This window comes from Aptenodytes patagonicus, chromosome Z, assembly GCF_965638725.1.
Source record: "Aptenodytes patagonicus chromosome Z, bAptPat1.pri.cur, whole genome shotgun sequence".
Lineage (NCBI taxonomy): Eukaryota > Metazoa > Chordata > Aves > Sphenisciformes > Spheniscidae > Aptenodytes > Aptenodytes patagonicus.
Genome location: NC_134982.1, coordinates 28,443,768 through 28,469,226, shown reverse-complemented (window position 1 = coordinate 28,469,226; position 25,459 = coordinate 28,443,768). Strand labels below are relative to the sequence as shown.

The 25,459-nt window shown below is 38.6% G+C and overlaps 1 protein-coding gene across 3 annotated transcripts in view; it reads right to left on the bottom strand.

Moving 5' to 3' along the window:
- The window catches only part of CERT1 (ceramide transporter 1), an 89,782-nt gene that overhangs the window by 59,712 nt on the left and 4,611 nt on the right, over positions 1-25,459 (bottom strand). For 2 of the 3 annotated variants that reach the window (XM_076363403.1, XM_076363404.1), the window contains exon 3: positions 5,082-5,198. The exons of the other annotated variant lie outside the window; for it this stretch is intronic. In XM_076363403.1, the coding sequence (XP_076219518.1) occupies positions 5,082-5,198 (117 nt within the window). The remainder of the gene's footprint in view (positions 1-5,081; positions 5,199-25,459) is intronic. 3 annotated transcript variants of the gene reach the window in all.

The following is a 25,459-nucleotide window of genomic DNA, read 5'->3' as shown; positions in this document are numbered from 1 at the left end:
CCTGAAGGAGATTGAGAAGGTGAAGGAGCAGGGGAAAGTGTCCCCCCCATCTCCCCCATAGATTGGTTCCTCGAGGAGAAAAGGTAAAAGGTGCAATTACTAATAGTTTCCAAAAAGTGGCTCCTGAGGTATGGAGATGACAGCAATGCTGAGTACAGATACAGAAGTACAAATACAAAAATTAGTCTCACAACCAGTAATTTTATAATAACATAAACCAGCAGTGTTACACAGTGCAGCAAAATGATATCCTTGATCCAGCTCCCAGAGGTGACAGACAGCACAACAGGGAACATACACAGCAAGTAAGGTGTTACATAACACAACTTTGAGAGCAAGCATGGCAACTTTGGGAGTGAATTAATCAACATTGTGACCAGCAAGTATTAAACCAATATGATGAATGCTTATAACAAATTTGCCTTACCATGCTCTGGTCAGATCTGTCGTTATCTCAACCCTTTGTGCCTCACATTGGGTACCAAAAGGACTGTCGTGGTTTAAGGCGGCAGGCAGCTAAACACCTCACAGCTGTTCACTCACTCCCCCCAACTAGTGGGATGGGGGAGAGAATCAGGAAAAAGAGTAAAATTTGTGGGTTGAGATAAAGACAGTTTAATAGGACAGAAAAGGAAGGGAAAATAATAATTATGATGAAAGAATATACAAAATAAGTGATGCACAATGCAATTGCTCACCACCCGCCAAACGATGCCCAGCCAGTTCCTGAGCAGCAGTCACCGCCCCCCAGCCAACTCCCCCCCAGTTTATATATTGAGCATGACATCACATGGTAGGGAACAGCCCTTTGGCCAGTTTGGGTCAGCTGTCCTGGCTGTGCCCCCTCCCAGCTTCTCGCTGGCAGGGCATGAGAAGCTGAGAAGTCCTTGACTAATGTAAGCACTACTTAGCAATTACTAAAACATCAGTGTGTTATCAACATTATTCTCATACTAAATCCAAAACACAGCACTGTACCAGCTAACAGGAAGAAAATTATCCCAGTTGAAACCAGGACAAAAGGTCATCAGCCATCCCAGACCTGATTATCTTCAGGGTAGGAGAACAGAGAAGCTTCCTAATGACACACATTTTACACACAAATATCTGCTCAGTACATTTAATGAAACGTTTAAGTATAAGAAAGGACTCCTGGTTACTCATGAACTATTTCCTCATTTGCCTCACTGATGGTCTTATCACCCATTTTAGACTTTTCCCTCCTCCAGTTCAGGGAGGAGGGAGTAAAATAAGCATTTTAGAAGCTGTACTTGAAACATTTAATCTAGTAAGCACTAAAGAACTTCAATACAAGAAAAGGCTAATGCAACAACAACAACAAAAAAAAGAGCAACAAATTCTAACAGTTTTTATGCTTGAACATTAGACGTTTTTACATTTCTCTGCTACCAGCTACTCATTGGTGTTGCTAAGCAGAAAGTTTTTAAGTCTGCTCATACTCAAATTGAATATAAAATTCATTTTAAATCAGTTTTTTTCTCTGTTCGGAGCACAATGAAACACAGTCAAAGTTTCAGTCCATCTTTCATACTCTAAACAACCTTGTGACATGCTACAGTAAGTCTCACAAACATACTTTTGTTAGCAAACAGCTTAAGCAGCCCACCAGAACTACCTACCCACTCCGTAAGCAACAAAGAGCTTCAAAAACAAACAAAAAAAGTACTTTATATAGCAGTAGACTCAAGTTAATCAAAATGACTGCTTAGTAAAGGAAATTTCCTCTCTCAATTTTATTAAAATTATTATGTGTCAGTTCAAGAACCTAGCTCTCAAACAAAAACAATTTTTATCTGTAACAACAGCTTGTCAGTGGACTTTTGCTTGAATTTTGGTAACCTGACCAGGAAAGTTCCTTCAGAAAATTGCAGAGCAAGCAGACAAAAATCTGAACTTTTCAGTGAAATGGGATATTTTGCCTCATAAAAGCCCATCTTCTCCTACTCTCAATCAAGTGTTTAGATATAAAACTTCCACAAGAGCTGAAGAAAATTAGAGGATGGGTGAAAAGTTACCTAAAACTAAAGATCACTGAAGCGTTGTTCATACAAGTTCAAATGAAAAACGGGATTAACTTCTGGACTCCAAAAAAATCTATTTTTCAGATCCTATCAATGTTATTAAGAAGCAGTACATTTTTCCAGTACATTTTTCCTACTACGTTGTATATAAATTATATGATATAGCATTAACCACTCAATTTAGAGCAGAAACAAGACATTTGGAGACACATTCTTTAAGAAACATTAACAATAACCACACTGAAAACTGGGTTTGGACATTTCTGTTTTATGTTTAATTACATCAAACACCTATTTATGTGCATACAGCACTTTTCCAAGGCTTCTGGTGATAACATTCCTATGTATTTTAGTAGGAACAGTCAAACCTCCACACCTACAACATTCATCACACGAAGCTGCTACTGTATTATGAAGACAACAGAATATTGCACTGGAAAAAAATGCTAGTAACTCATGATTTTCTGAGATTTAATTATATACTTTTAACTGGAGTTCAAGCTATTGTTACAAGACTGCATTACCTTTTGCTGTTTTACTTGCCTTGTCTTGATCATGGTACTTAGTTGCATACTACAAAGAGAATGCTTTTAAATGATGTACTGCTTTAATACATTAAATGGTTTGATGGTTTATTTAGAAGTGAGGTGTCATAATATTTCCCTCTCCATTTAAGGATGAGAACAACTGCTATTTGTCTTGAATACTGTAAATACTGCAGAGTAAAAAGGAGTATGCAAGAAACTGAAAAATGTCAAATAGCCATGCAACTGCAAACTACACATACTGAGAAAGCCATCAGATTTGGAACAGTCAAGTCCAGTGTTAGGACAGCAAGATGCAAACTGAACTATTTCTTGTCAGTTCAGCGTATACAGAAAGAATTTTAATTCCACTTCCTACTTGTAGACATACTTTTCTTCAGTTTATATAACATAGCAGAACACAGGACTCGCTTTCTTTTAGCAATAAGCAGAAAGATAACTTCAATAAAATAATGAAAAAAAGCACTCATTACCCCTATCCTGATACTAACTCTAAGTAAATACTGAAAAAATTGGGTAGTGGAATTATCCAAGAAACCTCTCATTCCACTCCTTTAAATGTGAAGACAGAGATCTGGTATAATTTATTATCTTTTCTTTATTTTTTAAAAGAACCACCAAATTCTTGCAATGCATGGAAGTTTAAACTGTCCAAACTGAAATAAATATTTTAAAAAGCCTTTTTTTTTTTTAAAGTGGAAAAACTGCATAATTAATCAGGCTTCTTCACAAAGAGAGGTCACTTTTGGAATGCTAGAACTCATGTGCCTCAACATTCATTAACGATCTGAAAAGGAGGTTGAGCAAGATGACTTAAGTTTACCAGTAATAGCAGAGAGAAAAAGAAAAGCAAACAGATACCTCATGATAGGGGCTGGGCAGTAAAGCAGGAGAAGAAAATTCAGTGTTGATAAATACAAGATTTTTTTTGTGTGACACACAAAAACAATTCCAAATTTATACATACAGTGGCAAACTCTAAACTATTACCATTCAATACTTCCATATTATAAATAGGTGGTTCCATAAAATCGTCAGCTCAGAACTTGACAACAGTTAAGGACAGCTTTAGAAGAGGGAAAAGAACAGCATGAAAGACTTGCCTTTGAGGTTGTGCAGAGCAGAGTTTAAGACAGGATTTGGGTTTTCTCCTCATTCATTCCTGCATGGTAGCATGCCATGACACAGCCCACACTTCTGCTTATCTGGACTTCAAGTTAAGTTCTGCATTTCACCAGCTAAATCATTCACCAAACCTAGTCTGAATTTTACGCCAGGGTTACAAAGTTCCATGTCCCCACAATCCCATACCTGAATACGCCCATGCCTGTAAAACAATTTTTGAAATGCCAGCTCTATGGGTGTGTAATCCAGCAAGTTGTACAGTGTATCCTCTTGAGACATTTCTCTCAGGTATTGCAATAGTAACAAATTGCAGTATTTTTGTCTCAAGAATACTCCATGGTTAACTTCATATTTTTTCACTAGACTACAGAGAAAAATCATGGTTTTGCAACTTAATTTTGTATGGTTTAATGTTACCTCTGTATCAAAGTGAAGGCAAAATGCCAAGCTATAAATGGACTAATACTCTAATTGAGATGGTTTTTTAGAGAACCATTATCAAAAGGCAGCACTTTAAATTTAAGAGCATGTACTGCTTATTGTAAGGATTGCCCAACAAAAGGTCAAACCTCCTAATTACAGAGAGTACTTATATAAGTAATGCTTCAAGAAGCTCAAGGTAAAAATACATACCTCCTTAGATATCTATTTTAATTTGTATTCCTATAACACCTGTATAACCCAGATGCAGAAGTTGCATTGTGCTACGTATTGTAGTTAAACTCAACACCTTGGGGCAGTGCCTATCTTGTACCTGAAAACGTAACGGATGCTTCCCATGCTAAGTACTTTAAAAACACCTGACCTTCGAGCCCTTTAGGTAACATGAAAATAACTGAGTTCATTGGAAGATATAAAGAATAGATCAGGAAAGCTGAACCAAAACGCTGATGAATAGTAGGGCCTTAAAAGACAAGCAGACAAAAGCCAGCAATCAGATACAGTAAAAGCAGCCAAATGATGAAAAAGAGGAGCCTAAAACCAGAATGATAACCTAGGAGAATTGACTCTAAGACTAACAAGTTTAACATCTAGGACAGATAAGAAACAATTCAATAATCAGTGAGAGAGGATGGACAAAACCATTAAAAAGTCACTCAAACATAATGCAAGCTTTTTCTTTTTCAAGCTAGAGAGCTCAAGAAAGGTTCACAGTTGTCAGCTCCCAGTTCTCTAAACTCTTATCTATGAGGAACAAGCAAATCAATTCCTTTGAAACATATTTAACACACAGCTTCAATCTTGCAGCTTTTACCTGTCGTAAATAGCTTGAGTACTTTAATAACTGTACAGGGAAGCTTACAACTCTCTGCAAGCACCACGAGATCTAATGAGGGAGTGAGAAAGGAAGTCAGGAAAAAACACATACCTTGTGTTGTTCTATTGCATCTACCCACTGTTGTCTGTGGTCTGAGTCCTGAGCGCGGAGGTACCAAACACTATCGTTTACGCTAATATCAAATCTGCATTCGTCAAAGTCATGGGGCTGTGACAGAAAAGAGTGTAAGAGTAGCTAAAATTAGCAACATGATCAACAATACCTCACAGAATATTTCGACACTCTAAAACACTGTAATTAGAAAACCTGGTCTATATTGTCTTGAATTCATCCTAGACTGAATTTCATTTTATGTAGTGTCTCAAATAACAAACATACACTCTTATAATGAAAAATGCCAGCCTTCTGAAATAGAAAAACCTGTTTAATACATTCTTGTTAAATAAAATTGTCACAAAAAAGTTCCACACAAACATTGATCAAAACTTCACAGTTCAAAACAAATCCTTTAGCAAAATGACTACTGGACATCGCCAGGAAAACACACCTTTATATATTTTTTTAAATTTTATTTCAAAGTAGAAAAAAAAAATTAAGGTTATTGCTATCAGTATTGACTTTAGATGGAAGGAATACACACATTGTAGCAAAAAGCACCAGGATAGAACCATAAAAGCAGATTATAGCAAAATGTCAAGGAAGAGCAGGAACTAAAGGAAGCTGTGACACCCTCTGCCTCAACTATTTTCACCATGTAAGACAGGATTGTCAGATAATTGCGAGCAACATGCAATCCTTTCCAATATCACCACTCGAATGCATCTAGCTTTCAGGTCACGTGTCAAATACTAAAAAGCTTTTACTCACATTACAATGAAGCTGGTGAGGGAAGTACAGGGAAACAAAACAACAGTCTAATCTGCCCTGTGCCCTGACAGTGTCAGTTCAAAGCTACTCCTTAGCAAACATCCAACTGAGCACAACATTCCCCCCCACCCACCCCTTGAAAACTATTCTTAAAGAAACATAACAGGTATAGTTGAATACATTTTTGAATTTGAATACAAAGAAAAGTTACACAAGCAAGTAACTGTGGGAAGCTAACAGGCTCTAAGGTTAAGACAAATGACGCGATCTGAACCATAGAATACCAGGTTGGAAGGGACATCAAGGATCATGTGGTCCAACCTTTCTTGGCAAAAGCACGGTCCAGACAAGATGGCCCAACGCTCTGTCCAGCTGAATCTTAAAAGTGTTCAATGTTGGGGAATCCACCACTTCCCTGAGGAGATTATTGTAATGGCTGATTGTTCTCATTGTGAAAAATTTTCCTCTTGGGTCCAATTGGAATCTCCTCAGGAGTAACTTGTACCCATTACCCCTCCTCTTTTCCATGTGACTCCTTTTAAAAAGGGAGTCTCCATCTTCTTTGTAGCCACCCTTTAAATACTGGAACATGGTGATAAGGACCACAAATATCGATTCCAGATGCTAACACAAGTCTACACATTAGTAATATCCTTTACAATATAAGAATCATTCTGCAAATACGTTCATCTTGCAGACAACTAAAGCACTGTGGATCACTTGTGGAACACTCCACAAAAGAAAACCCAGAAGGAAGTCTCATTTGTTGTCATGCCCAACAGTCTAGTGTCAGTGAGAATTATTTTCAAAGGATCTGGAAATCAGAAGCTACTTACACATAATACACAAACTTTCTTGTTTAAATATACTAAGGAGGAAGAAAAGCACAACAGAAGCCAAACTACCCAAATAAAAAATGAGCTAGGAAGAATTTAATAAGACTACATGAAGCTTCACTTTTTTTTTTTGAAGCTTCACATATTTGGTCAAGAATCAGAACCTAAGTTCAATTTACAGAAATTTAAACTTCCCACAGAAAAAAACCCCAGAAACTGACAAAACTGACAATCAAGTCAATCAACTGCAGCTACTAATTACTTAATACCTGATAATTTCAGTTCAATTCAAACAACTTTCAAAACTGGTTCTATACACTGCTTTGCCTTCACTGAACCACAGAACATAGGGATGTAAGAAGGGACATGTGGTGGGTTGACCTTAGCTGGATGCCAGGTGCCACCAAGCTACTCTATCACTCCCCCCCCCGCAGGACAGGGAAGAGAAAATATAACCAAAGGCTCATGGGTTGAGATAAGGACAGGGAGATCACTCAGCAATTATCATCACAGGCAAAACAGACTTGTCTTGGGGAAATTAATTTAATTTCTTGCCAATCTAAACCAGAGTAGGATAATGAGAAATAAGAACAAATCTTAAAACACCTTCCCCCCACGCCCCCTTCTTCCCAGGCTTAACTTCACTCCCAATTTTCTCTACCTCCCCACAAGCAGCAAAGGGAACAGGGGTTGCAGTCAGTCCACCACACATTGTCTCTGCCACTCCTTCCTCCTCACGCTCTTCCCCTGCTCCAGTGTAGGGTCCCTCCCACAGGATACAGACCTCCATAAGCTTCTCCAACATGGGTCCTTCCCACAGGCTGCAGTTCTTCACGCACTGCTCCAGCACGGGTCCTTTCCATGGAGTGCAGTCCTTCAGGAACAGACTGCTCCAGTGTGGGGTCTCTCCCACAGCAGACAGTTCCCCACAAACTTCTCCAATATAAGTCCTTCCCATGGGCTACAGTTCTTCACGAACTGCTCCAGCATGGATCCCCTGCAGGGTCCTAGGTCCTGCCAGAAAACCTGCTCTAGTGTGGGCTCCTCTCCACAGGGTCAGAGGTCCTGCCAGGAGCCTGCTCCAGCATGGGCTCTCCACAGGGTCACAGTCTCCTTCGGGCACATCCACCTGCTCTGGCATAGGGTCCTCCACGGGCTCCAGGGTGGATATCCGCTCCACCGTGGACCTTCATGGGCTGCAGGAGAACAACCTACTTCATTCATCATGGTTTTCAGCATGAGCTGTGGGGGAATCTCTGCTCTGGTGCCTGGAGCATCTCCTCCCTCTCCTCCTTCACTGACCTTGATGTCTGCATAGTTGTTTCTCCCACATATTCTCACTCCTCTCTCCCAGCTGCTGTTGCACAGCAGTTTTTACCCCTTCTTAAACATGTTGTCACAGAAGCACTACCATCATCGCTGATTAGCTCAGCTTTGGCCACCAGCGGGTCCATCTTGGAGCCAGATAGAACTGGCTCTGTCAGATATGGGGGCAGCTCCTGGCATCTTCTCACAGAAGCCACCTTGTAGCCCCCCACTACCAAAACCTTGCCACGTAAACCCAATACAGGGCATCAAGTGTTCTAGTCCAGGCCCCTCTTCTTCAAACTGCATTTGCTACGTTATTATTACTATATATGAGAAAGACGTTTATCTGCTTTAGGGTAGCAAACCTGCCACATCAATGTGTCAGGCTTACATGCTTGTTCCCAGCCACCCGTCTGCCAGGTCCTCCTTTAGCCATGTGGTGGGGGGACACACATCTTCAACAATGGAAGGTTCTTACCAAAATCACCCAAAAAGCAAGTGTACAAGAATTAGCTATGAAAGTTTTTCCTGCCATGACAGCATTCCTCTGCTTCATCTCTCTGAAGCCTTTGGGTGGAGTTAAAAACATGCTACGCAGTTAGAAAGACTTGCCAAAATTCACCTTAAAAGCCTGCAGTACTACTGATTCCATGCTTCCATACACAACTTACTCCAGTGCACAACCATCCTTGCTTCCCCCCCCCCCCCCCATCTCTAACCTAAACATCTTCTAATGCGATTTAAGACCATCACCTCTCTGCCCTTTTTCAAAGGCAGGTTTATGTACTCCCTTTCTTTGCACAGCAACTTCTAATATATTTGAAAATCTATGCCTCGTTGCTAAGACAGGGAAGAGAAATGTTTTCCCTGAGGACTAGCTAAAACCTTTAAACATTTTTCTGGGCCATTCACTGCATGCATGCTTCTGCATTACCTATAGTTAAGAGGCTAGGCTATCCAAAAATCAGGTCTAGGTTTATACTCAGTTCACTGTGCAGTTCCATGTTACAAAAAAGCCAGCTGATCAGGTGGTCCTGTTGGACAAGTTGCTTGAAGATAAGAAATATCCACTAACAAGGCTAAATACTGGTTCAAAAGGAAGTTAGGCAGGTGCTACATGATTTGCTCTTGACAGATGCATGTTACCTATTTACCATCTCACAGTACTTATTAATTGCCTATTTTCCATATTTTTTGGCAACTGAAATCAGACACATTTCCCCCACTTCCCCCCCCCTTTTTTTTTTAAAGACAGGCTCCACCATAAGAACCCTGAATTAACTGAACATGAAAGGCAAGTTCTCTAATAGGTATTTTACCAAAAGCAAATAAAAGACCTGAATCACATGACCTGTTCTTTCCTTAACACAGAACAAATCAAGTTGTTGATTAACCCTTTCCTCAACCAGGAACGAGTTCATATTTCATCTTCATTGATAACTTGGCAGACTTCAGTATGTAACTTTTTGGTATCATCTGTTACATCCTCCTCCCCACTGAGCTATGGGCAAACTTCCTTGGCTTCCCTCTTGCTATAAATGCTTTTATTGTTTTCTGTAGCTGCATCTAGCAGAGACCACAAAGTGTTATTCACCGCTTCTTAGGTCTGTCCTTTATTCTTTTAACATCCTCCTCAGACTAGTTTGAGCCTCTCCTTACACTTGCTGGAAGTTTTTCCATTTCTCTTCACTTTCTTCCTGTAGATCTCTACTTATTTCATTTAGATCTCGTTTTTTGAGGTTCACTGCTTCTAGCCTAGTGTTCACTTTCCTCCTTATGCTCAGAAGCGATTATAAAATGGTACAGTTCTTAGCCAGCCACCTGACAGGACACTGGAGGATAAATAGGGATTTTCATCTGTAACAAGCTAAGGACCTGTGCCGAGGCCAGGATACGTCCTACTGCCCTTTCACAACCAAGATAAGGCGAGAAAGAGGAATGTTTTAGTCATGAAGGGAAGTAGGAAGCAAGTACGAGTTCTAACTATCTAACTAAAGCAGGTTGGAGAACTTCAGCTGCTTTTTCCTAACACCCTCACCCCACAACAGCCTCAAGCAGCATACATACATATACTGAGAGGGCACTGGGGAACAAATCCCAGACTGACATGACATTGTGAATGGGAGCACCTAAAGCCTTTATAGCATTTTCAAAGGTGAGTTGGGCAGACTTTAAGAGTCTGTGGCAGAGGCAGCCTGTGTGTACGCCAAGGGCACCTTCCAGCATTAAAAAAACCCCATACAGCTAAATCATAATTCCATGCAAGAATATCATGCAAGAAATAGGCCTCCAGCATCCCCAAACATCCTTTCTGTGTGCCTCCTAAGCTTTCTTCTGAGGCACCTGCAGAGAATCCTAGTAAAATAAAGGCAATTGCAAGTATTCAAGTGTCCCAGATCTTCCTGTACAAAACCAACCGATACTAGCTCTTAAATTCTAAACAAGCAAGAACAGCTTACATGAAGAAACATTTACTTGGCTACAGTTACTGAGGAAGTCCATAGCCAGCTCAGGTCTCATGAGTCATAGCTGACTGCATTACCACAAAATCCTTCCTGCTATACAGCCCTCAAGCCCGAGGTATTCATGAAACAAGCTTCAGAGCTTGAAAAATACCGGTTAAAGTGCTTAAGGCAAATCACACACAGAAGCTTAGGTGTTTTTATATACTTCACAACCTTCAAGAGTCCTGCGTAGGGGAAAAAAAAAACTGGAACGAAGAAACTCTTGCTCGCTCTCTCACTACTCTAAATGGTATTTCTTCTTTTCCCTACAGAACTCATGTCTGCACATCACAACCATTAAAGTGTGCTTGTGCTATTCCCATTGCAGAACTAAAACTTATCTACAGTTAACTTATTTTAAGATTTTGAAGGTTTTTCATATTAAGAAAATACTGAGTAGGGCACTAGGACACAAGACAAACAATAGAGGCCTACAGAAAATGAGAACCACACCATTCTTTAGTTCTCTCTGACACAAATGTCACTAGCATAAATGCGACAGAGGCTGTCATCTAGCCGAGCTCCACCGGTTTGCAGTTATTAACAAAACAATACCATATACTGCTGTGAAGATAACTGCAGTTTACAAATACACCAGTGTTATACACTATAATAACATACATTAACTGAGTGAAGACAAGCATTGTATTTATCTAATTCAGCAGTACAAAGCTATCCCTGAAGCTTTGACATAGACATTTTTTATTAGTTTTTGTGATGCCAATAAGTAACTTTTTTTATACAAGATTAAGAAAATTTAGTAGAGCTGCACACTGATTTTGCCCACAGCTAAATGTGGAAACCTGTTCAGCTGCTGAATACAATTAATGAATTTATAAATTCCAGTCATATTTAAACCAGATTCCAAACACCTCTAATGCTAATTCTCATTCATCCTGCTAGAACACCACATTATTTACTTCTCTGTGGACTGAGTTATCACAGCCATAAAAATCTTGGAAGAGAACTATATTCATAAAAAGGCAATTTTACAATGAAGGCAAATATTAAGTACTACCTCTCTTATTCCCTGTAATAAAACTATTGCAAAACTGTGAGAAATCATTACTTTAGAAAAGGCATTTTGTAAAGCGATGCATTTTGGTTTACTTAATTATGTTTCACAAAATTCTCTTAAGGGCAAAAGCTTGAATGATCTGAATTCCTCTGATGATCCGTTAGCTTTCAATCATTAGCAAAGACTTTAGTAGTAGCTTTAAGCTAGAACATGAAACCTGATGTTTCCTCCCCCCTTTCTTAGTGCAGCTCAAAGCAAGTTAACAGAACTTCTCATTTTTTTTTCCAGGTAGGCTTGAGGATGGTGTCAGTCAAAAGTTACTTAACTGAAAATTGAGAAAATGAATTAAATTTTTTGTAACAAACTGAAAGATTTTTCTTAAAAAAATAGCCTAAACTTACATGCCTTATATCAGAATATCTAAAGCTATTAAAAATGCTAATTGTCAGCTTTTAAAAAACAAAAAATGCCTTATATAAGTAAAACTGACTTAACATAAGACTATTCTTCCTATATAAATGTAAAGTGTTTTGCATACATTCCACTGATGTAAGTGCTGTAACCCATGTTTACAGATTTTTTTTTTTTTCAAGTAGGATGTGTATAGGGACAAACCACCCCAAGATCACTTCTCCTCCACTCAGAATATGAGTCGGTGCGTTTTGCCCTTTGCTTCACCTGATGGGACAGTACCGGAATACCACTTTGCAACTCTGACGTCTATCTGCAAGCATCTTCACATTCACAAGCTTGAAAAATCTTTTAAAGATAGCAGTCTCCACCAATTGCAACTTAAATACTTCTTATAAAAGTGGACATGGAAAGTTATACCCTGGAAAATGAGATGCAAGCCAGGCTATCGTAACTAATGTTTGCCAGCTCAACAGGGCTGAATACACGATCTTTTCCCACATGAATGGTGTCACTTTCCTACAACACAAGGTACAACTTATCCACTGGTTTGTGGATTAGTTTTTCCACCATCCCCATGGAATTCAGGAAAAAGCGTCCCTTCTGCACTGTTCTGCAACTTCCTGAAATCCTCCAGCTACACAGTACCTGAACAAACTACCACTTCCTCCACAAAAAAAGGAGTTCAGAGCAGTTACCACGTAAGATCTACAGATCTGCCTTATGTTCTCATAGGTCATTCAGTAGGTTCTGGACCTGGACGTATTCACTCAAATGCCAAAACCCCCTCTATCCTCTCTAGTTTCCAACAGAAAATCCAGAAGATCATTCCAGGACCATATGTACAGTACAAGAAAGGATAGAGGGGGACAAGCAATTATCAGAATATGCTAAATCACATCTATAACATGGTATTACTTTTGAAACAGTTCAAAAGCGGACTGTGTTCACACATAAGCAAGGGAACCTACTCACAACAGGAGGCAGAAAACTGGACAAAGGGAGAGATATATATTTGATAATTTAGGAAGCAATGGACAAAACCACTATCGCACATTAAACAGAGAGAAGGCACAACATCTGATGAGCTATAAAAATATGATGCTGAGGACCTTAAAAAGTAGCTTATCTAATGCAACAGAAAAAGGGGAAGCCAATGAAAGCAATGTAAAGTAACAGGTAACAAGATCAAATTAAAAAAAAAATCCCTTCACGCCACCATTTTCAGTAAGCAGCATGTATCAAAATAAGAAAAGCATTGCAGTTATTGAGAAGTGAGGCTAACACCAAAGTGTGTATTTTGACTGTGGCAGCAAATAAAAAAAGAACTATCTGATGCCAGGAGGGAAAAGTTACATGAACACTTTCTAGATATACTTATTTTGAGGTGCTAACAAAAACCTAAAGATAAAACGTTTACTTTAAGATTTGTGCTGTATGATTGAAGGAATTAATTTTAAAAGTACACATGAAAACTGCTTTTCAGCTCGCACGTAAATCCAGTTTGGAATTGGCAAAAGCTGTTATTATTCAGCTAGGAAAAAAAGCAAGTGAAAAACCTCAGCCAAGTTTCAAAAAGTCCACATCTTAAAATAATTTTTCTAAAGCATTTAATTCATGACAGATCCAAACTGTAGAGGAATTATGTCCCCTCCCTACAAAATCTAAAATGGCTGAAAACATGCTAACTTAGGAAAACCCTTGAACAGAAAAGACAGTGAAATGAAGTACCACAGAGATGATTTTAAAGTTGTGTTCTATATGGTGAATACGAAAAATCCTCTCAAGCAGCTGAATCAAAATATGTGTTTTACCAATGAATACTATGCTTGGTAAGAATTTTACCAGACAAGATAGGTCTAAAAACATGGTCTTTTGTGCCCTATTAAATACTAAGGAGAAGTATTTAGTCAAGTTAGCATTATTTCTTTCTGGAGTTACTGTGCGTTTTTCAGAATACAGCCTGAACACTGCCATTCCAAATGGCCTACTCCTCCTTGTATCCTTCCTTGACATTATTTCCTCTGAATAAGCATCATCACTGTATTTTCCTTCAGAGATTTCTTCCTTTCCCAAAGTTTGAGTACATGCAGCAAAATCCTCCTTCTGCTTAGGAACAATCCTTGCCCCTTCTTATTCTTTCAAATACATTAATCACAAGCTATGCCTATAATGACTCTCTAAATTACTGTGGTGGCTTGAACCTGGCTGGCTGCCAGAGCTGCTCTCACTCCCCCTCCTCAGCTGTACAGGGGGAGAAAATAAGATGAAAAGCTCGTGGGTCAAGATAAAGACAGGGAGATCACTTACCTACTGCCATCATGGGCAAAACAGACTTGACTTGGTGAAAATTGATTTAATTTATTGCCAGAGTTGGACGGTGAGAAACAAAGACAAAACTAAAAACACAGGCACAGGAGGATGGGGAATGAGGGCTGCAGTCAGTTCATAACGCTTTAACTCTGCCGCTCCTTCCTCACACTCTTCCCCCACTCCAGCATGGATCTTCTCCATGGCTGCAGTCCTTCAGGATAAACCTCCTCCAGCATGGGCTCTCCACAGGCTGCAGCCTCTTTCAGCGCAGATCCAGCTGCTATGGTAGGGTCCTCCACACGCTACAGTGTGAACATCTGGTCTGGTGCAGTCCTCTCCACAGGCTGCAGGGAAATGCTTGCTGCACTGTGCTCTCCTCCATGGGCTGCAGGGGATCTCTGCTCAGCACCTGGAGCACCTCCTCCTCCTCTCACCTCAGTGCTTGCAGGGCTGTTTCTCACACTTTATCCTCACTCCTCTTTCTCACACACTGCCAAGCAGCATTTTTGCCCTTTAACCATTTATATCGAGGTGTCACCACAGTGGCTGAGGGGCTCAGCTGTGCCCTGCAGTGGGTCTGCTGGAGCCGGCTGGAACCAGCTATGTCCAGTGGGTGGCAGCCCAGCCTCTCCTCACAGAGGCCACCCAGCAGCCCCCACCCTTGCCATGTACACCCACTGCAATTACAAAAGTCCATCCAGATCCTTTTGTCTCTGTGAGTTATTTTTGAAGACATTTGGCTTTGAAAGCATAAACATTAAAGTTACTAAATAAAGTCATTAATTTTGCAAGGGTTTTTTTAAATATCATTAACTATCCTAGATCTAACTTTAAGGGTGGAGCACCTTAGAGAAAGTGTTATACTTCATTGCTTATAATACATTTTATTAAAAATGTACTGAAAACCTAAGAGATGTTGCAAGTTCTAATTCACTTTTATTTGTAATACTTGCCCCTGAAACAAAATTCAAGTAGATTCACAAACCTGGGGAATTAGGGTCAGAGAAAATTCACAACACAAAATTCTGTTTTCCCTTTCTGAATTCCAAAATCCAGGCAAAACCTAACAGAAACATTGGACTAGAATGTCTTGCCTTTCCTCACTGTTATTCTTAAGCAATAAGAACCCACTTTTTAGTTACATCAACTGGCTGTATTTTTTTTTTTTTTTACAGGATATAGGAAAACCTTATTGCAAACAAGCAAGTAAACAAGACAGCTTTATGCCTACTGAAACAGTGATGATCCTTTTAGGTGGCAAAACATGGGATATCTAATAATTTGCTCATTACTACACTAAAAAAAAACTTTCTCATAATGGCACATTTACACATGTAGAAAAATCTTATCAAGAAAATAGGCTTAAAAATAAAAAGCCTATTAAATGTTTTTACGTTCTTTGCTACTACCCAAATATTTCACTTTAGGTCTTCGGTTAGGATATTTGCCTTTCAAAATGCCTTTCAGCACTGCTTTTTCTTTTAAATAATAATCTTATCTTTCCAAAACCTAGCTAAAGTAGAGAGCCCACTGCACTCAGGAAAGCAGAAGCATGCTAAATAGAATTTAATATTACCTTGTTAGCATGCTATGCAAACTTTAAAATTAGCTTGGTTTAACCCATTGCAAAGAAGCTCTCTCATCTGAGAATTGCCTTTAAGTCTGGCACAAGCATATATTGTGTTACTTTAGCAGTGAAACCACATTTAAAATTTGAAACCTATAGTTCTCAAGAGCAAACCTGGTCAATCTGGTTTTCTGCACTCCCGGCAGAGAGGTTCAGATGCAGGAGTGACCATATAAAAATAATTTTTAGACTTTTTGTGGGGAATCACCTATCCTATAGTCTTACAGTACCCAATTTGTTAATTAATATTTTATCCAATTATTTCCCTGCTAATAATGTGGAATTACTATGTAGTATCAAGTCATGCTATATTGGTTTATATGTAAACACACCTCTGACACATGCTATTCCCAACTGCCTACTGAAAAACCAATGACTTGTAATAGCAAGATATAGAGTATAACAAATACACACTTGAAATATCAGCTAAACATTGGTCAAAGACATGGAATGGCACCGTGTTATCAGAAGAAATGAGGGCAAGACTGAAACAGTTATAAAACAGCATGTGCACACAGCCATTGCCTAAAATGATCTACTAGTGACTGTGGATACCCTACGTAAGAGCTCCATGGATTAGTGATGGGGTATTAACAGATTTAGATACAGTGAAAAATCAGGATGTAACTAGTGGCCCTGTCCTGTTTGAATACAGTCTGAAGAATCCTAAACTTTATCAAAGTCATAACAACTTGCCTTGAGAACTATCAGTTAATGACTCCAAGATACGAGATACTGGAAATGGAAGTGTGTATGTTGTCGCTTTGGTGGGAACCAAACCAGAGAACTGAGTCCCCTGCAGAAAAATGCATATGACGCTTCTCAGGTATCCATTAACAACAAAATACTTGCATTATCCACTGACATCATGCATCAGCCATGGAAAAAAAAAAATCAGAATTAAACCACCTGGAAAAACATCAGCTTAGAATTGATTTGAAATCACCAAGTTAAACTTGTGAGAAATCCCATCATACACAGCAAGAAGCTAGAGTTATTAATCAGGTAGGAAGCAAGGCAACTTCACATCAACTTTAGAGAATGCAGAAACCCAGTGTGTCATTTTTTTAAAAGTTTATTTTTATAGGAGAGTCAAATATAGGATCAGGAACCACATATACACTGCTGCACCCCTAAAATCACTATTTGTATATTAATTAGCTTTGTTGTATCTCATACTATGTACTGCAGTGTGCCATGGAAGACCCAAAAGCTGTACATACACCAGCAGCAACAGTACAATATGGATTTCACAAGAAAACCATGAGGCAACACCCAGAGGAGATACTCTACCCCAGGAGAAAAGCTTTGCTGCACTACGTTGAGCCAGCAGGGAGTGTAGAGCACCCTGGACTTAGACTGACAGTGATGGCAACAGAGAGTGCCCATCCTATGAAAGCAGTGGAGCTGCAGGTAAAGCAGAGGCTGCTGTATCTGTGATAGCAGCACACTAAGACCTAAGATTAGCTTGGTTTGAATCCAAACATAAGCAACTTAATACAGTACAACTGTATAAGCATTTCTATAAATGCAGTATTAACATTACTAGCAACATGCCTTATGCTAACTAAGCAAGGCCCCAGTCCTGATCTGTAAGACTCATTATCAACTTGTTAGGAAAACTGACTCTGTGAACTAGGCCTTAGTACCAGGGGTCTCTTGTTATGACACACAATTTAAGCATGAGATAACAAAGGTCTTGAAAACATGGACACAGACTAAAAGCAGAGGCCCCAGATCCATAAACAACTCTGTAATGGTCAATTACTGGTCAGTGAAAAAGTGCAACCTCCAGAGCTGGGGAGGCTGGTTTTGCTCTAAGTAGCAGCAGCTACATAAGGGAAAAAAACCAAACAGCTAAGCAACAGGGCAAGGCACCTGCTGCAAGCTGGGAAAGCAACACCTCCCCAGCATCACATCACATGTAGTCCAGGACCAGGAGCCTCGACCATTTTATAAAAGATGGTTATAAAAGATCCTAAATTGAGGGGGGGGGGGGGGGCGGGTTGGCAGAAGAAGATGCCTACTTCAATTCTCTCCCTGTCCTGTCATCCACCTCCCTTCACCCCTTATTGAAGAACTCTTCAGTCAGGTCACCTTGATCTCAGCAACTATGACCATCAAGAACAAATATATGAGGCTAGCTGTATGGTACTGGCTACATGGTACTGCATACTTACAGCTAATTCAGAATATAAGTCAGATAAGACTGACTGCTTTGAATACATAATGATAATAGTTAGAGTGTAAGAACTAATGTATAGTGATAATTAACAATGTGTAAGAACTAATTATAAGCACAAGACACATTGCTAATGAATATCAGCCTAAAAGCTTTCATTCTAAAGTTTAAAATTGACCTGTTTTGTCAGTCTAAACTCTCCCATCACAGCTATCTCTAATTCCTTGATATATATATAAAATTATATTTGTGTACATATATATCTATGTAGATGTATGCACATATACTTAGTTGTGAAAGAGCTTAAAAAGAGAGCTTAAGAAAAGGAGTAACTTTTCTCCTTAAAAGAGAGTAACTTGAACTTTTAAGAATATATTAGACATTAGTCACAACACAATCTAGGTTAAGTGCCTGGAGACGTGGGATAGCAAATTCTGTTCCAACAGGTCCTCTTCACTGAGGAATGGTGGACTTCAGTTGAGTGGAAAGACACACCAAACAGACTAAGAAGTGGCTGAAGTTGGCCAGAATATTTGATCTAATCCACATTGATTAGAATTCATGAGGAACATGGCAAAAGCAGCAACTGAAGTGTATGCCTAAAGAGGAGGCAAAAAGATGAACTCAGAGAAGCAGAAACAACACTCAAGTAGTCATCTGTGAAGAACTATTCTGAGTGTATGAACAGAAGCAAAAGGGTGGTAAGTTAGCAACTTTAGGAGGCAGCAAAACAGGAGATGGCCTGGTGCAGCTGCATATTAGTAGACAAAAAAGAATATTCTGACCTTTTTACTTAGCATTCTAGGAATGTGTATCTGAAAGTGAGGTCTGGTATTGTACAAATCCTCAACAGAGATGTTAAAAATGTCATTAATGGCTATCACATGACAGATAAGATAGGTTGCCTAGCAGGACTGTTGAGGAACACTACAACCCCAGAGGGGGGGTGACATATGAACCAGCTGTATCCACAAACAATAAATCAACTATAAATCAATCTTATGAAGATGCATAGAAATTCAGATTGAGCAAGAATAAGGACTGCAAATACCACAGAAAAATTTGCTGAGGTATAAAATCATAGCTTTAACACCAAATACAAACACCGGAATTATTTAAGGCTTGGTATAGCATCTGTGAGAAATGCTCCACAGCATGAAAATGCTCCGATATAAACCATGGGCAGGAATTATGATTCTGAAGTGCATGTCAAATCATGAACACTGTTAAAATGTAATTAATTCTCTTAATAAAAAAGTCAAGTGGGGGAATGATATTCTAATTGATAATAAAAAGTTGACAGTACTACTGTTGGATTACAGCCCTAATTTCAAGTGTGTAGTAACACATGATTATATTCAAGTACTGAAGCTGAATTCTTCAGCAATATTAAGTAATCCTAAAATACTTGGTTAATACACATTACTGATTTTTTTTTCTGTCTTAATCATTATGGAATTCTTCACCATAGTATGAAGAACAGTCTCACCTGAGCTGATCTGGATGCGTATTTTTTCCACTTCTGACTTAATTTCCTCAATACATAATACAGAAGAAAACTTTCACTTCTCCACCCTGCCAAAAAATTGCTTTTTGCTTGCTAAGGATATTAGCACTCTACAGCATTTTTATAAACACAGGGCAACGTTCTGACATTTTCACTTTCAACATCAACCCATCCATTCCTGGTTCAGATAACTCAAAGACATATACAAATTTGTACAGAGGATGTGAGTGCTAAAAATAACCGTCCAGGAGAATCCCATGTTCCAAGCAACTTCTGCCCGCTGCACCAGCACCGGCCCAGTGTCATTATCTCCTAGGCATCAACTCCCTTTCTCTCCCTCGCTCTCCTGTTGCTCTTTGGCATTTTCCTCTCCAGAATACAATCACCTTGGGCCTTTCACATATGAGTAAGCATTCCTGACCACACTTGCCTCTGTCTAGAATATTCATTCATATTTCTCTCCCATTTAGCCAAGATTTTCCACTGGTCTGGATTTCGCTACTTGATTATTTAAGGTACACACCAAAGCCTAAAAGTACTAATTGCCATGTGTCCTAAATAAACCCCTATCTAGTTTGGGCTTGTATTCTATGTCTTAGTTTAGTCAAGTCATCTTTTTAGTAGCAATTAAGGCTGAGGAAGCACTTTATCAAATTACAGAAAATGAATTATTTAATTAAATGCTCATCACTTCATACTAAAACAGATTGTTTTCCAACCTCAGACAGTTGGAAACAATATTTTCCCATGCAATTAGCAATTATTACAAATTTACTGCTATGGTATTTCTGCCCAGAGCACGGAATTATAGCTTAGTTTTTTTAATAAAAGCTTCCACCAACTAAAAGCTATCAGTTCCCATTCAACTTAACTAGCAACAGATTGAATCAAACCTATCAGTAGATAAAAGCTGCAATTACGTCATTCTTCTTTTATCATAAGCAGGTCTGTTAGCAAGATCAAAGTTCGGAGCAGTTAAAGTTCTAAAACAAGTATTTGTAGAGTTTAAAGTTTCTGTGAAAAAAGCTCTCATGGGAAGCTTCTGTATCCGTTTAAATTGACAAATGCATGAAGCATCCTCTGTTAACTTGTCAATCTATTTTTAAAAATGTTGATCTGTACTTCCCCTCACAAGTGCTCAATTATTAATGGTGGCCAGCATCATACTATAAATAAACTAGGAATACTGCTAGAGTGAGGAAGGATGGCTGCTGAACTAACCATGTCTTTAAAAAGTGGGGTAAGTTTCTTTATTATTAGTGGCTGATTACTGGAAAGAACCATCTCACTCTTTCTTCAGACTATGCGTAAGGAAATGAGAAGCTTAAAATTGGAAACTGCCAGTTTAGCTCTTTCACATCTAGTGTTCATGTTCTTGTTCTTTTCGTAAACTGGAACTAACACATGTTTATACCAGCCCTAATTTATAACACAAATATTTATTAAGTTCTTCACAGGAGCAATTTATTGTTATTTAGAAAAAAAAGCCAAGACAATTCACTAAGCTGTCTCTCAGGCACACTTCAGTTTTCTATCTTCTTGTCTATCCTGAGCTCCAGATATTCACAATAGATACTCAAGAAATCCACTCTTTCAGAAGTCCATTCTGAAGGGGAATGGCTTGCAACTTGTATATTAATATAAAACATAATTACTGCCTTCATTAAACAACAGTGCTTTCTCATTACTGTTTCTGGAAAAAAAAACCAACCTAGTTTACTGAAAATATCTTCTTTATGCAAACTGAAGTTATTGCTCAATCCTGGTCCAGGCATTTCCACAGAACTGTCTAAACATCTCTTTACAACACAATAACAATGTTTCTAAAAAAAAAGACTAATAACCCATAGCATGTTTCCATTAATATTTTGACAGGAGTATGCATCATCACAGTATAACCAAAACCAAGGAAATCATTGCATCAGTTACTGCATCGTGTTTAAGCTACCAAATTAGAAATCAAGTTTTTCTACATCAGTAATATATACAGAAAGGAAGATGAAGACCAACCACTGGATTAAAACAACATGGCAAGTATAAATTCCATCTGAAGAAAAGCTGAAGGTTAAGCTGGAACGTAAGCTTTTGCAACCCTTCCTGTATAGGTAGTCACCTGTAGTGACAAAAAATATGAAGTTCACATATGGCTGAGTTTAGCATTCTTAAAATTTATCAAACACATTTCTCTAAGAATTTTTCAAGATCTTCCATATGGATCCATGCAGAAGAGCTATCATACCAGCCAAATCCTTTCTGGAAAAACCCTGTAACTTCCTTGTTAAGAATTTGTAAACAGGTTTGAAAAAATTACCATCAGGATTAAATTAGTGCTGGCCTTTCTGTGAGACTGCCTGAAGTGGGGGGGCACAGCAGATGACCTCAAGAGTTCCCTTCCAGCTTAAGTTATTCTATGCATACCACGTTATTCTTGATATATCACGCTGTGACTGCATGAGTTAGTGCAAGTCACTGTGTACAAAAGCAGCGATGGCACTATCAGAACAGACACAGTAATCAAGGCAAAGACAGTACAAGCTGAAAGGCCAGTTTGCCTGGAAGTTAGACTTCGAGCTCTACAGAGCATTTCTGTTTGTTCTTTTAATGACAGACCCTAGACCTTCCAACTCTAAAACTGAATCCCATGGATCCACCACTACAGGACTGCCATCTACATCCACTCCTAATCAGGTACACAGAAGTCCCCATTGAAAGTTTGACTTTAGGAATGAAAGAACTACAAAGCTTTACAGTAATGAGGGGTATCTTTAATAAATGCCATCTGGCTTTGACAACCAACTACAGCAGTAATTTAGGATGTCCAGGCTAGATTAATATAACAAAGCTCAAATCTGTGCATATATGAACTTTTTATAATACCCATAATTTCCTCTCATCCCTCGACCACATAGCAGAACTTTTAACTTGGGTTCAAGCCTCCACCTTGTTATAAACCAAACACCTTTGAGGTTTCTCCTTATCTGCCTAAAAGCAACTCAGTTAGCATCATGTATTGACTTCCACTGTCCTCCCCCATAACTTAATTCACATGGCCAGTTCTTAACAGTTCATTACTTGATGTAATCCAGTGAGTATACAGTAAATACTCATCCTTTAGTCCTCTATTCCAGAAAAATCGGCTCTTTTCAGTCCCAGTGGTTAATATAGCAAGTAGTCCAACCAGACCCCATCTTTTGCATTCAATTAAAGACTGTTGTCACAGAAACCTACCTGTTTTGGAGGGATGACATTTTAATTTTACACTTGAAACACCTGAAGAAGCTATTTTAACAAGATAAGTTAACAACTCTTCCTCTCATTAAATAAAGAGGAGAGAAATGAGTGTCTTATAAAATATCCCTGTAGAATTACCTGTCTATCAATCTCTGCCCAATGTGATAGGAACAATAAAACAAGAGCAGAAGCAACTGCGGCTTTCTGAATACAACATTCATGTCAATTAATACTATGACTTATCATTAGGCTGATCTTCATTGCTGGAAGTACAGTAGGAGTACTCAGTGACAGCAGCTTTCCAAATTTATGCTTATACATCAACAAAACATGGACACTCTATACTACCAGTAGCATTAATTACACAGAAAATCATTATGCTCCCCATTGAATCCAAACATGCATACCTAATCTGAGTGCCTAAAAGAAAGCTTCATGAAAATCCAATCACCCTTTTCTGCAAGGAAACATCACAGCCGTCAACACCATCTCATACCACTCATGTCCTGCTTTGTACTGCAGGAAAACTTACTGAAATACACTGGGTTAGGAGGTAGGTAGTTACTATGCCTGACTCTGGATCAGCAAGATCAAGGAAAACTAAACTTACAGTATAGTGAAAGACTGTTGAAAAATACTCAAGATCCCAACTACATCAAATCAGTGCTACTGAACATTAAGCCAGTAAGAAACCTGACTTCCCCTTCTCTACTAAAGTAATCACAAGACATACAGTAAAGAGTAAGTTCCACTGATAGCAAAAGTAGTTTTCACACATTATCATCTCAACTTTTATTTTATCAGCTATTGCTGTTGTCCTATGCATTTAAATACATGTTAGTAAGCTTATAGTTAGTAAGATGTTACAAGGACATGAAAGTAAATATTAACTATGTACCTCAGGAAGAATAATTTAAACATTTATCTTTAAGCATAATTAATTTTCTATTGAAAACATAGGTTTTAAAAAAAAGATACTCAATTTGCTACCAAACAACTATCAAACAAGAAGCATTCATGTTAAAACTCTGGCTTAGAAGAGTAAGCTGAAAAATAAGAGATAGAATAATTGCATGACAGTTTCAAAAGTAAATTTCTATATCCTAGAGACATGAAATGATCCAATAGTATTCCTGAACCTCTAATACTTACACAACAATCACTTTAACTGCAGCTAGAAATAATTAACAGGAGTTTACTAGGTTTCAGAGATGCCATCTCAAACCACAATGAAGCAATTAAACTGTCAAATGCCACTCACAAAGCATGAGCCTGAATGAAAATGGAACCACCAAACCATCAGATTAACTTTTAGAACGGTGCCCACTTTTTACTTTTTCTCCAACCCTGTAGTTTCTTTCTCAACATACTCAAGAAGCTCAAGAACTGAAAAAAATGCAACGATTCAACTCCAAGTTACCAGATGTAGCAAGTGCCAGATAGAAGAGGAAAAAAAGCTATCTGTAAGAAGTTCCAGTGTTACTTGCTAGTCAGAAGATAAGTTTGCCAACTTCCCTTCACAAAGTGCAATGTACCAAAACATTCCAGCAGCAATAGCAGCATCACTATAATCTCTCACTCTGCTACCACAACTGAAATTCAGACTGCCGAGATATGCTCTACAGCATACTTCCAGATGTCCCTTGACCTACCTCCTTGCCACCACCTTCCTGTCTCTGCCTGGTTGGCATGTTAAGCCTCTTGCTAGTGAACTTGAGACCTTTTTGGAAGTCCTGATCAGAGGCTGGTACTACTACAGACTGCCAAAAGTACACTTAAGTCAGAATTTCTACAGACTGTTGTTGTGCACCATATATTCCTGAGTAAGTCAAATCTTGAGTGAGTTTTAAAAGTTTAAGCAGAGTTTTAAAATAAACGAGGTGATCTGTTTTAATTTTTAGATGACTGCAATACCTGTCAGACATCTGAATGTAAAAATCTGCTTTTTCTTCACAAGATTTTTTCCAAAATGCGTACAGTTGATGTAACCAATCCAGTCTTTTTTTTTTTCAAACCAAGATGTGTTTAATAAAATTCTATTTGTAGGCCGAATATTAGTAAGAAAGAAAACTTTTCATTTGTCATCCTTAATTCAGTTTGGAAAAAAAACATTCGGTGGAATAGGAACATAAATATAAGATTTAACACTACTACTCTAGGAACTTGTGTGCTACACAGAAGTCCAGATGTTTTTTCCCTAAATCACATAACTGGACTGACTATTGAACAGTAACACAGAAAAACTACAGCATGCTTTTTTGCAAGCATTAGCCAAAAATAATACATATCATAGAATCATAGAATAGTTTGGGTTGGAAGGGACCTCTAAAGGTCATCTAGTCCAATCCCCCTGCCATGGGCAGGGACATCTTCAACTAGATCAGGTTGCTCAGAGCCCCGTCCAACCTGACCTTGAATGTTTCCAGGGATGGGGCATCCACCACCTCTCTGGGCATAATTCTGAAAGCCACAAAAAGCAGATCTCTTCTTTATCGCCTAAGGCCAATTCATCTTTATGAGATTTCATTTATATGTAGGCTCTTTATTCTTACCCGTCTAATACTGGATCTTTTAGCATTAGACAAAAACAGCAACACACTAACTTGTTCAGAGGAGGAAGCACGTGGTAGAACTTTTTCTTTTGAAAATGTTCTACAGTCATGT